The sequence below is a fragment of the Parasteatoda tepidariorum genome, chromosome 3 (assembly GCF_043381705.1).
Source record: "Parasteatoda tepidariorum isolate YZ-2023 chromosome 3, CAS_Ptep_4.0, whole genome shotgun sequence".
In the NCBI taxonomy this organism is placed as follows: Eukaryota; Metazoa; Arthropoda; class Arachnida; order Araneae; family Theridiidae; genus Parasteatoda; species Parasteatoda tepidariorum.
The window spans coordinates 57,520,151-57,534,635 of record NC_092206.1 but is presented as its reverse complement, the minus strand read 5'-3'; the positions used below and the strand labels follow the sequence as shown (position 1 = coordinate 57,534,635).

Here is a 14,485-nt window from a genome sequence, read left to right as displayed (position 1 = left end):
CTCAAGCCATTCATTTCTTGGAATAGATGGGGGAAAAATACATTTATAGCCACATCAATCTCTTCTTCTGAATGAAAGCGTCGTCCGCGTAAGTTCTTTTTTATTTTAAAGAATAACCAAAAGTCACACATAGCTAGATCAGATGAACACGGCGGATGTTCTATCACTTTAATTTGTTTTTATTTAAGAAACTCAACTGTTAATCCGGCTGTATGTGAAGATGCATTGTCATGGTGAAGCATTAGTCCCCTAACATTCACTTCTTGTAGAATTTCTGGAAGACATTTAGTGGTATAAGTTGATGACTTTGACCAATCCCGTACTTCTGAGGAAAGCGGCATACTTCGCTTTTTTCAGTGCGCGTTGTCTTTTCACCATTGTCGGCATGGTATCATCTTCAAAGACCCATACTTTGCTTTCTTGACGCGTTGGAACGTCAAAAAACGGTATGTATGTTTCATCACCCGTTATAATTTTAGAAATGATGCGGTGGCCACCATCATTTAGCAATTTAAGAGTTTCTTTACTGATTCTGACACGCTCCTCTTTTTGGTGTTCAAGTCGATTATGGGGGACCCAACGGCAAACTACTTTTTTCATATGTAATTCGTCATGAATAATTTTGTGTATGGCTGTGGATCCAATGTTAAATTCCTTCTGCATAATTTGATCGGTACAGTGATTATCATCCTTTAATATTTTTCGTATGGCAGACACATTATCAGGGATTACAGCCGACCGCGGCCTTCCTGTCTGTTCTTCACTCTGAAGAAAATTGCGACCACTGCTAAATTCTTTAATCCATCTGAATACAGTAGCACGAGCTGGAGATTCATCACCAAATGCTAATTGCAACCGTTGAACGCATTCTTGATTTAATCCTGCTTTAAAATCGTAGAAAATCATAGCGCGAAAATGTTCTCGCGTCAACTCCATTTTCTCTTCTGTTTAAAATTTATTCTACGCTAAACAAGTTGAAGTAAGTCAGTAAAAAATTGTCTGCTGCGTTAAAATACTTAGTATTTCAAAATTAAACCGTTATTTTTATTTTGTAAATTCTCGTCTACGCGTATCTCAAAAATTTCAGAGTAACCTTCGTATTTTCAGTACACAATACCACAAATTTGTTTTTGGAAGAAAAAAACTATCAATAAATATTTTTCCTTCATGGCTAGGCAAATTTTATTTTTTCCTAAGACTAAACTATTAATTCTTCTCATATTAAATAGACTAAGTGTGTGATAATGATTGATAACAATAGGAAAGGCATTTTTGTTGCGTTTATACAAATATATGATCTTGCCTGATTCGGATGAGGAAATTCCAAATCCCTTGGTCCTAAAGCTAAAGATTTTTATTTAAAATACATTTATATATATNATAAGTCTGTTGAGGTAACAGACTTTACTTTACTTTTATTTATATTTTTTAATTTTTGCCGTAAAAACTTATTTGCTAACGAAAAAAATCATCCACCCATTTCTTCGTAAATTTTTAAGGAATTGTTTTTTGTATGATAAAAAACTGTTGAATCGAATTATATATATATATATATATATATATATATAGTCTACTTTTTTTCGGAATGCTACTTTTTTTCTGCGCAGAAAAATAAATAAATAAACGTATCACCATGAATAACTTTTGATCGGATCTTCACAATCTAGGACTCAATCTTAATGGTTCAAGAAGTTGGCCTCGCTAATTAATTATTGAAGGCGATATATTAGGTTATAAATTTAGATTATTTAATTATACACAAAAACGAACTTTCTCCAAATAAACATGCTGATTTTTTCAACTGATTTGGATTTTTGACCCCCTAAATATAGGGGGTAGTCGCAGCCTGGAAATATAGTCGCCATAGTTTGGTCAAGAGAACGATCCAAAGTTTGGACCCTTAATGCTAATTTCACTTTTTGTGTACTTTGCTATGTTTAAGCGAGTTGAAAAACTTTAGCACATAATAATAAAATTTGTTTATCCAAAGATAATTCCATGCAAAAGATAACATTTAGCAATTATTTATTTTTATTATTTTATTTAAAGCCAGTCGAAAAGATTTTGTATTGTAAGGTATATAAATTTTTGAAACATTTTGCAAGAATGCAATTTTATTAGGAAAAATACAAATTTTAAATCCTAACCCAAATTTTAAATCCAGTTCCTGAAAAAACGAATTTTAAATAAATGCCTATTTTAGAATTTGATTTCTCAGGAACTATTTGATCGATTTCGTCCAAATTTTGTATTTTGTCTTTAAAAGGATATAGAAAATTGTATACCTTACTATTCATAATTTTTACACATAATATTAAATGAAATAATAAAAAATTACATAATTATTAAAATTTATTAACAATCATTTTTTTTGTATGAGATTGTCTTTTTATAAACTTCATAATTCTAATCAAGAATTTTTCGATTCACTTAAAAAGTTCTAGAGATATGACGAAATACTTAAAAACTGAAACTAGCATTAAAAGATCCAAACTTTAGTTCGCTCCCCTGAACACACTATGGAGTCCATATTTTCCGGTTTATGCCTACCCTGTTCATTTTGGGGATCGAAAATCCGAATTCGTCGATAAAATAATATGTTTATTCAGAGAAAGTACGTTTTTGTGTCTGATTTCGTAACTTAAAATATCGTCTGCACTAATTAATAAGGTCACCTCCGACACGAACTTCTTGAGAAGTTAGGGCACATCATTAGAATCAAAATTGAATGGGAACCCATACCTGTCACACGCAGCTAGAGTCGCTTCTCTATCACAGCCTATTCAGAAGCACACGAAGAAACAGTTCATAATAAGGAAACACTACTAGTGGCGTATAACGTCATGATGGGGCATGGGGCATGATGGGGCGTCCAGGCATGGGGTTCAATACAATTTTAACCCTGATGGTTTGCTCAAACTCCCCTAGAAATTTGTCGCGATATTTATGCACCCCCTGTTATATGTAACGTAATTAAATTCGACAAAAATAGACTATAAATGTCATTTTAAAAACTGTAATTTGCAGAGAGAAGTAGATTGCAGATTTGAAATCAACGACGTAAAAATATGCAAGATCCGTTAAAAAATCTCATGCAACCAGGAAAAAAAAAAAACATTTGCAAGTGTAATTAATATCTAAATTTTATTTCATAATACAAAAAGTAATTTATGTTACTGCGTAATTTTGGGGCGCAATACTACAATTATCCTTTTGTCAAAAAAATATCATAAATATTTTTACTTAATGGCTTCATAAATTTGCTTCCAACTAATGCAAAATTTTCAATTCTCGTCATATTAAACAATTAAAAATTTGAGGACAATTGATAAAAATCACCTAAAATTTATTTAGCAAAAATTAAAATGCCAAGATATAATTTTGAAACTTTTAAAGTCTATTAGAATGAAGTTCTATCTTTGAAAATAGCCTATGCTTAGAAGCTTTTCCGTTCAAGAATCCAAAAAAATAAGACGAATGGTAACAGTTCGATGGAGAAGGTGGTAGACCTCTACAATAGTTTCCGATTCTAATGCCCTTATTCAGTTGTTGATTTTAACGATGATGGCTATAGTCAACACTATCATATCATTAGCTGTATCCTATACACAAATTCCAGTAAGCATCAGTAGACAGTTGATGAGTGGGAAAATCGATTCAATTCAGCCCTATTATCTCCAGTTTGCATGTCAGGTTTACACTACTGCGTTCTACTTAGTTGGATTGTTTAACACTCTCAAACTATAGGTTTAACCTAGTGAGTTGTTCCGTATAGCTGTAAGTTATTTAATCCACCTAAATACAGAGATTTACTCACAGATCTGCAGTTTTATGCGAAAAGAGTTGTGAGCGTACTCGACGTATATCAAAAATTCAAATCAACATACACTGTTTAAAATGTCCAGAGAAAAGTGGTTAAGCAGTTTATTTAATTGTTATTTCACCAGATTCAAACAAAACAGTCAAGTAACCATAATTAAGATGGTATTCAAACTGTTAACTGGGAGAAAAATCGTTTATTAACCGCTTTCACCTAATACGGTTAAACAACCAGGATTTCATCACAACAACTAAGCCATCCTAATGAAGTCACTTAGTTCCTTGCAGCTGCGTAGATATTATAGCCAATAGGGCTAATCTGTCAGTCTCATGGCCGACAGAACAGAGGTTCGAATCCTAGCGTTGACACCACAATATTCCCTCTATTCCCTTCAGCACTCGAAGAATTTCCAGTGCCCTGCATTGTCCAAAGCCCATTACCTAACGAAAGGCCAAGCTCCGATATCTAGTTAACTTCTTTTTTACGGTTTTGAAACCATGCTAGTTATAAATGGTTAAAAACCATTTAGTTTTATATTCACGGTTTTATAACTATACTAGTTGTAACTGGTTTAAAACCGTAAAGGTAAAAAGAGTTTCTACCGTAAACCAAAAAAAATAAAAACCGTAAAAAAAATAAAAACCGTAAACTTTACGGTTAATTGGATGGACAGACTGTTGCTGGTTATTTAACCCTTAATTTGGGAATATTAATTTTATTAGGTTAATTATAGAATAAAAATTCTAACAATGTGGCATAAAAATCGTCTACATTGAGGCATTTCAGAAAATAGCGTCATTTTCGTGAGAAAAATTCCCAAACTTTTTTATGCAATGAACAGAGCGGAAAAAAAGTAGACATTCTCAATAGCTTTTATTAATGATCGAATTTTCACGTATTAAGAAGAAATCTGTCGAATAGCACTCTAGAAATCAAATTTTAAGTTTATAACTTTTTAAAACTAGATTATCTGTTAACTATTAGATCAATTTTGTTTAAATTTTGCATTTAAAATTATATACTTTGAAATAATGTGAAAATGTGTATACCTGGCAATTCTAAATGTTTTCAACTATTATTAAATAAAATAACAAATAACTATTAAAAATCATATTTACATGGAAACAGCTTTGGATAAACGAATTTTAAACTGTATGCAGACATTTTTCAAATTGGCTTAAAAAGCTCTCGACATAAAGCGAAATATATAAAAAGTGAAATTAAGGTTAGGAGGCCTCTATCCTCACACTCTTGGATTTTATGAAGAATTTTTAATTTGTGTATCTCTGATATTTCTTTGTACTTAACAAAATTGTTATGGTATAGTTATATTAGACAGCACAATATCTTTTTTTTTTTTAAAAAAAGGCAGAAAATAAAGGCATCGCTTTATTAGATCAGGAGAATTAGCGCTTGATAATTTTTGGAGTTTTTATGAATTTTTCCTCAAAACTTTAAAGCAATAAAATGATGCGATTTGTGTTTTTAATTAAGTAATTTAAAACTACACGTTTCTCAGTTTTTAGATTTTTCAAAATCTATTCTTTTATTATATTCTTTTAGTGTTAATTAGATAAAAATAGATACGATTATCAAAAATCTAAAAGCAGGCAACTGTATACTAATTTAACCACCAATCAAAAACTGTTGATTGCAGAATTGTACTGGCATAATTTTTCGCAGAAAAAAATCTAAAATACAGCTCTATTAAGCTGTTTTTTTAATGCTCCATCGCCATATGAAATGATGCTTTTTTGCGAATAATGTACTATTTTCATAACTGCTGTGAGTTAGCCGACAGTACTCATGATTGTTGCAACAAGTTTAGCCTATCTAAAGCCAGCGTTGTCGATGCCTATTCTAAAAAAAAAAAAAAAAAAAAAAAAAAAAAAAAAAAAAAAAAAAAAAAAAAAAAAANAAAAAAAAAAAAAAAAAAAAAAAAAAAAAAAAAAAAGCGCAAAACGTCAATATGGAGAAAATGGTTAATGGTCTAATTTTTTAATATTCAAAAGTTTACTCCAATGCTGCATTATCTGGGCTTATAAAAATTTACAAAAACTAAGAATAGGACAGAGATTTTAATAATTTTCATCTAGGCTGAAAAATGTCGCCAAATTGGCGATATTTAAAAAAGCTTAATAACTCTTAAAATATTTAAGCTATTTGTCCATTCTAAAGCCCAGATAATTCTTCACAGCAAGATGATATATATATAATTTCAAGTCATCTTTTTCTTTCAAGCGTAAGGCACTTAAACCATGGCTCTTTTATTTTCCTAGTCGACAGAGCTTCGAAAAACCTTGTTAATATCTCAAATTGTGATTGGATGGTGGCCTTGTATTTTGTTTACTATCAAAAATAGTAAATATCCGCTCATCAGTGTCTGTGTTAAAGTTAAATTAAGAAGATTAAATGTATATCCACTGATGAGTTCGGTCGGGCGAGGAATAGCCTCTAAACTTATACTTTTATACTGTCTCGTAAAAATAACTTTACTGATTCTTATGTGTAACATATCTTACTGTAACTATAAATCTTAATGTTGCTGAATAACCAACATGGTGGTGGCAATTTTACACCAAGTAGTGTAAAAAAATATTCTTGGTGTTTTACTGCACCACTTCTCACCTGCCTAAACTATTGAGACCATTTTTCAGATTTCAGCTTTCCCCATTATTCCCAAAAAATGTATGTTAGTTAAAACATAATTCATTTATGTGTCTGTTCTCGTAACTTCAATTATCCTCAGCACTAACTATTAGAATATATAAGGTAAGGCATTTGAATTATTTAACACATCCCCGTCTTGACAGCCCTGATAACTGAAACTGTTCGAAAATTAAGCGAGGGTGGTGTCCAGACTTAGTGGTCTCTCTATATATTTACAGATATATAATTACATTTTCAAAAAATATGACATCCATTACTTAGTATGAAACCAATTTTAAAGAAACCATATTAAAATTACGAAGGAATCTCGAGGGGCAAAAAATTTTCAAAATGTCCGTTTAGAAAATAATAAAGTCGCCATCAAAAAAATATGGCAAATGTGCAAATTAAATCTAATTTACACGATTGCTAGAAATGGATTACTACAAGCCATTTTCCACCCTCCTGAAAACTTAGTCAAATGGTTATTCATGAGAACTCATAGCTACCAAAGCTTCAACTTTTCAATTAATGGTCTAGTTAAATTTTTTACGATGTTTTATAAATAGTATAAAATAAAAAAATTTCTAACATATAATAATTTCTTCATATATTTCGAATTTTCGAACAATATGGTGTCTATTAATTCTTTTGGAATCAGTTTCAGATAAATTCCATGGAACAAAAAAAAAAAATCCTATTATTCGGAAAGAGTTTGGCAGTCAATATCATATTCGTATAAATAGACACCAATAAAAAAAATGGGGCAAATATAGCAATTAAAAAAATGCTACATAACATTTCAGTCTGACTTAAAATGCATTATTTTTATAATATGTAATGATGAAATTGATGATGAATTACTTTTTGTGGGTCTGTGGATCAAATATAACTTTTTTTTACAATTTCTGTACGTGCATGGGGATTTTAAAAAAAATATGGCACTCGTTTTTCCAAACAACGCAGGTTTTAAATGAATTCACCAGATCAAAAATTAAACAGACTTCGCAAAATGTCTACCAAATAATATCATGTAATCGAAAGATTAGACTAGGAATTAAAAAATTTTATTAGGTCTATTTATCTAAAAAATTATCTAAAAAAATTTATTTATCTAAAAAAAGGTGCTGAAAAAGTACTTTATAGCTGAAAATATAGTTCTGATAATTGGCAATGATAATGCTTCCGTTTTTAATCAAAATTCAAGCAAAGTAAATTGGCGATGTTTAAAAATTATTTCAAGAGAATATTTTTGAATGGGCACACCACTGGCAAAAATTAGAAAATGCTATAAATTTTCATTCCATCTACAATGGAATGATAAATTAACACACCATCATTATCACTCTAATCTGTTCTTTTCTTTGACATTGATCCATGCTGTCCACCCAAATAGTGGCAAAGTGCACATAAAAAATATTTAATCTGCGTTTCGCTTTCTTACATTTCATATTTTTTTCAGGGTTCCTTAAATCGAATGTCTTTTACTTAGAGACAAATGCAATAAGGCTGTTATTCAAAGGAACCGAAATCAACAGAATTGTCCCTGAAATAGAGAGTGTCTCTCTTTTAGAAGTGTCCCCATCAGGAAGTACTTTTACATTTTCCTTCTATCTCATGATGTGTATTTTCCCTTCCCTGATGTTATTGTTTTTTTCTTTTAAGATGTGAGAGTTTTACTAGTGGTATGCCTTAGTACGAACATCTACGTATATTTTAGGTACACAAATACAGTTTTGATGTGAACTTATTGACGTAACGTAACAATCTTGTCAATTTAAATGTACCTTTCGAAGGAAGATCCATCACCTAAGATTGTTGTTGTAGTTAATTTTACGTCGCACTAGAGCTGCGCTATGGGCTATTGGCGACGGTCTGGGAAACATCCCTGAGGATGATCCGNCTTTTACATTTTCCTTCTATCTCATGATGTGTATTTTCCCTTCCCTGTGATGGAAAGGAAAAGATGTGAGAGTCTTTCCTTTCTTTTCTTTTAAGATGTGAGAGTTTTACTAGTGGTATGCCTTAGTACGAACATCTACGTATATTTTAGGTACACAAATACAGTTTTGATGTGAACTTATTGACGCAACGTAACAATCTTGTCAATCCATCAGCTAAGATTGTTATTGTAGTTAATTTTACGTCGCACTAGAGCTGCGCTATGGGCTATTGGCGACGGTCTGGGAAACATCCCTGAGGATGATCCGAAGACATGCCATTACAATTTTGATCCTCTGCAGAGGGGATGGCACCCCCGCTTCGGTAGCCCGAAGACATGCACGTGAAGTCGAGTACTTTACGGTAGAACAGTTTAACGAGGACCAATACCGCACACCCTCGGTCCCTACGCAGATTGATCCAAGTGATCACCCAACCGCACACTGACCGCAACCAGTGATGCTTGACTTCGATGATCTGCTAGAAACCATGTCTTAACGATCAGTTCAGTGCGGGACCCATCACCTAAGAAGTACCTCTAAAACAAACATTTGATGAAACTATTATCGCCGAAATGAACGCAATTCGATAATACAGATTAAATGTTGATCCAAGGGGTCGGAATTTGATGAACGCTTATTTCCTTTTTTGCGTACTTAGTCATCTCTTTAGACAGGAAATTTAAAAGTTTACAAACGCAATCGTAAAACTAATTTTTCCAAGGATAAAAATTTATTTTAAAAAAATGAATATCATATAATTTGTATAATTTGATTTTAATTTATGGGTCGGGATAGCTAAAACTCCCGGTTTAGTAAATGGTGACTGATGCACGTTAAATCTGTTGAGTCGCAAAGTCCTCCATGATCCCATAACAAATCAATACCTCTGAGGGTACTGGATTGGAGACCGATCGTTTTCTGATCCAGGTAAAAATTACGATCTGTGGATGAATAAATGTATGTATGAATGGGTCCGCTCTATAAAACGGATGTGACGTATGGTGTGGCAGAAATTGAATTCTTGGCCATAGATGACGCCTGGAAAATAACAACAGTCGCACCCCTCTATCTAAACAGGCATACGAAAGCAAGCAAGCAATTTTAATTTATAAAATTGAATGAATTTATATTTATTTACATTATAATTTAATTTTGAATTGTCAGGTACACCGATACTTACATGACTTAAAACTATGCAATTTTAACTGAAAAAATCCAAAGTTTGTACAGAATCGGTTCAATAGTTATTGATAAGTTAAATTTTAAAATTACGATTTTTTTTAAACATCACAACTCAGAAACAATTCGGAAATCTTAGACTCAAAATTTTGTATTTTGTCATTAAAAATTACTTGGTTAAAAATTACATAAAAACTTGCATACTTTACAATTACAAAAATTTCGGACCGTTAATAAATAAAATTATTGATAAAAACTGAAAATGTTTTAAATATTGTGTATTATACATAGCATTATCTTTGAATAAACGAATTTTACAATTATATTAAAAAAAAATTATTACATTAAATAGTTTCGCAGATATGTTGAATTCGAAAGAAATGACAGTAACATTGCGGGGACCTTCAACTACCCTATTTCCCAGATACTCTATATTTTGAGGGTCAGAAATTCAAATTAGTCAAGAAAAAAGTGTATGTTTAACCAGAGAAAAGACGTTTTGATTTCATATATTAAACTAGCCTCTACACTAATTAATTAGCATATTTTATTTCATTTTATTTTATAACCGTCGTTGAACAGCCGATCCAATTTCATGGGTTTACGACTACTAATGTTCAACTCCGTAGCCTTGTAATTTTGAACCCAATCCAAAAGACAAGGGAACTCCTGGATCGAGTAGTGGGAGAAATTTGCCTTCGTGGAGGACTTTTTTGATGGAGCTAACCCGCATTTGCGTTACATGGAAAGTAAGACCACAAGAACCTCCCACGGTTAGCCTGGCGGCAAGGGGACTCTAACCCATGATCCATCTATCAATGAGGATATTTCACGTCAGCACTGTGGTCGGTGCAAGCCGGATGCGGTATTCGCATCGACTGGGATTCGAAGCCGGTTCGTTTCATTGGAAGGGAAACGTTCTATCCCCTGAGCCATCGCGGCTCTAATTAGCATATTTAAGGTTAGTTTCTAGAACTGCTGGTCAGACGGTCGAGGGATTAGGGTGCCTGACTGCGAAGCCAATGGCTGCGGGTTTGAAACCCGCTCAGGGCATGAACGTTTCTCCCCGTGTTGTTCGCTATTGTGTGAATGTGGCACATCCTGTAAACGGGTACCTGTGGCAGTGTGACTTAGGTTCACAGGTGCCCACCGGGTAACGTTAAATGAGTAATACTTCCGACATCTTCCTACACGAAGGACGTAAAAGTCAATTACCTGCCATTAGAAAAAAAATTTCTAGAACTATAAGAATTGCATCCTTGTATTTGAAAAAAAAACATGTGACAATCCGAGTATTAGATCAAAAGTTATTAAAGTGGTCCGTTTATTATTTTGCAAACTGTACAGTGAGGGGGAAAAACGAAACACATTGGATAATTTTTGATCCTAATAATGAAATTTTCACGAACTAAGACTCAGTCTTAATGGATCAAGGGTCCCTTGCCTTGAATAAACATACCTTTTCATGGTATATTTAGATTCTTGATCTTCAAATTATGGACGAAAGTTTAGACCTCTTCATATTTATTTTACTTCTTGCTCATTTCGCCATGTCTCTGGAATTATTTAAGCGAATCTAAACATTTTTGCTCAGAATTATAAAATTGGTTTATCCAAAGACAATTCCATGTAAAAATATAATTGTTAATAATTATTTAATTTAATACTAGACGAAAAAATTTTTTGAAAGAAGGTATAAAAATTTATACAATATTTTAAAGAATGCAAAGAAAAAATGCTTTTGTATAAAGTGTGAATCCATTCATTTTTATTTTATTTTTTTACGCATTTCGCCATTTAACGAGAACTTTTTTAAGGGAATCGAAAATTTTTTGAACTGCATTATAAAATTCGTTTATCACAAGATACATAATTCCATGAAAAAAAACTATTAATTATTTAATATTATTAAAATTAAACGTATTATGTATTATACAAAAAAATGTTTAAATTGTAGGTGTAAAAATATTTATATAATTTTAACGAGCGTAATATTATATGATTAAATGCAAAATTTGAATGAAATCGGTCGAATAGTTTCTAAGTTGTATTTTAAAGAAAGTAGTATATTTAAAATTTGATTTCACAAGAACTATCCGACCAATTTCGTTCAAATTTAGTATTTTGCCTCAGGGTTCGTGAAACGATTTTTTTTTTCTTAAATCCACCCTGTTTCTTTATAAAGGTAAAAATCTTTTTACATAATTTAATTTTCTACTATATTGATATAAATACTTTTAGTTTAGATGTAACCAAATGAAAACTTACATTTTTCTTAAAAAATCTTGTCAATTTTGAGTTCAATTACTAATGTGAGTCTGTGTTACTTTAAATAAACATTAATATGCAATTTTATAAAACGTTTATGTATTTTTACGCTTCTGGAAAACTTCACAAAATAAATTGTGTGCAAATTTAACAAAAATCACCAACTTCATGTTACGACAGTTTTTTAAAATTAGCTAAATCAAAGGTTTATTTTACTTATTATTTTGTTAAATAATACATTATTTTTACATTAATCAGAAGTATCTTACTTTTAAGTTTAGTTTAAGAACTTTTTCTGATATTAATGCAAACTAATTTTTATATATCATTATGTTTCTGAATTGTTGAATGTTTATGTTCTCCTGAATTAACTATTGAAACCATACATTTCTTAGATAGCAGTAACCTCCCAGCTCCACAAGGGTCAGGAAACCTAATTCGTCGAAAAAAGGGTATGTTTATTCACAGAAAGTACATTTATGTGTCTGCTTTAATTAATTCGCAACTCAGGATGTTTTTTTCTTTCGATTTTAAGGTTAAAATTTGCCTTCGAATTAGATGTATTCTGTATATTATGAATTATGTGCTACGTTTTAAGAGGACGATATGATGCTAAAAAAATCCTTCATGGAAAATTCTTTTTCACCTACATATACATAAAAGTGTAACAAAATTATTGTATTATTCAAAGTTTTGAGGGCCGACCGGCCTGTGTAGGGAGTCATCAATTTGTGGTAGAAAGATTCACGTGGAAGGCAAGCTCTTTAAGAATTCACATATTTCAAAGTTGTGACATATTTTGCCTACCCAAATATTTTTACATAAAGTTCTTCACGAAATTTTATCACACATTTCTTTTATTTTTTCTAATTGTTGAATTAACTTTTTATAGCAGTAGAATATTTATAACATAACTTTTTTCAAAAATACAATTTAAATCAAAGAAAAAACAAAGTTTGCAAAAATTGACTGTTAAATGAAAAGGACATATCATTATTGGTTCATCGACTCATTAGGTTTGAAGAAAAAGTGACTACTAAGTCACTAGAGCCTACGGGCCACTGGTTACTATCTGAAAATTTAAATTTTAAAGCTAAGCGACAGTTAAATTTTTACAAAACAAAGACTAAGTTTGTAGAAATATTCAGCTTCTGGACTATTTTCACATTGCAAAATTTAATAATTACAAAATAAATATAGGTATAAAGTAACTTAATAGCAATTAAAAACTTTTATGTAATATAATCAATAGGCTAGAAAATGTTGATATTTTTTATTGAGTTTTTCTTTTCTGTTTTAATTACTCCAAAAGTCAACCAAAACCAGTACACACTCTAAAAAATTCTTGCTTTTAATTGTCACTCAGTTTTAAATATTAAATATATTTTATAATAATTTGTAGAACCCTAACTATGACCCACAAAAATATTTTTTTAGAATATTAAATTTAAAATTCAGCACGCTCTTAAAATGTAGTTCATGAAATGAATATTTAACTATTCTTATCAACTTCTTATTTTGTAGAATACTGACTTAAATTTAGTTATCTAGAGTTGAAGGCATTTTATTATATTTGGTGAGATATAAACTAATATCTCTACTTTCAGAAATTCAGTTTGTTCAAAGTGTAGAGAATTATAACTTATTTTATGAATTCTACATACTTGTAGCTTATGCGCAGTAACTAAAACTTATTGATTTTCATAATTTTCTTTGTTTTTCTCTTTTTGAATTTATATATATATATATAATGAAAAGTAATGATACCCTTTATAAACACTGCCTTCTTATCCATAATCCAAGTTTAAGAAAAATTAATTAACTGTTAAAATAATAATTACACACAAAAATTATCAGTGTTTATATACAAAAATTATCTGTGTTTAATTCTGATTGCTATATTACAAATATTTCCTTTCTCAGGATTATACTCAATGGGTTAAAAGTTACTCTTTTTCCAATTGGATATATTAATAAATTTCTCAAGTAAATCCTAAAGTTAAATCCTAAAAGTTAAAACCTAAGTTAAATCCTAAAATTACTTTTTTAATAAATAAAAAAAAAATTTTTTAAAGAATCAAATTCAAATTTAGTTACCATATCATATTACACAATTTGATAAATGTTTACGGTTTTAAGTGAGTGTCCTATCAAAACTCAAAGCGCCCTTTTCTGTGAGGAAGAAGACAACATTAATGCAAAACAATGCTAATATCATATCAATCAATCAAAATATCAAAAAGAAATCGAATAAATGTCAAATTTAATTGAACTTTATTGACTTGAGGCTTTCACAAAACAAAGAGTAGTTATGTTTTAGTTTAATGGTGCCACATTTTCTCCCTTCCTGTAAAAGTTTCATTACCTTTTTCTTTAAAAAAAATTCTTTTTGACCTCACTAGATGGAGCAACCTGTACTACTTGGACAGAATTTTATTGTGTGTGTTTTTTTTTTATTTTAACATTTTTAGATTTATGCAAGGTTCTTGTCATTTTTATGTTTCAAATTTTTAAGAAACTGCTCCTTGTGGTAGTATCTAATAGTTAAATTAAATTATTTGTTTAGTTACATTAAATGACTAGTTAAATTAAATTTAATCATTGTTTAATTTAATTTTTGTAGTTA

At 30.6% G+C, this 14,485-nt stretch overlaps 1 protein-coding gene across 1 annotated transcript; it reads right to left on the bottom strand.

Annotated features, from left to right (window-relative positions):
• Positions 1-285: 285 nt before the first annotated feature.
• LOC107452181 (histone-lysine N-methyltransferase SETMAR-like) lies at positions 286-936 on the bottom strand. The gene has a single exon (XM_016068537.3). The coding sequence runs from the start codon at positions 934-936 to the stop codon at positions 286-288; it is 651 nt and encodes a 216-aa protein (XP_015924023.3).
• Positions 937-14,485: the final 13,549 nt, after the last annotated feature.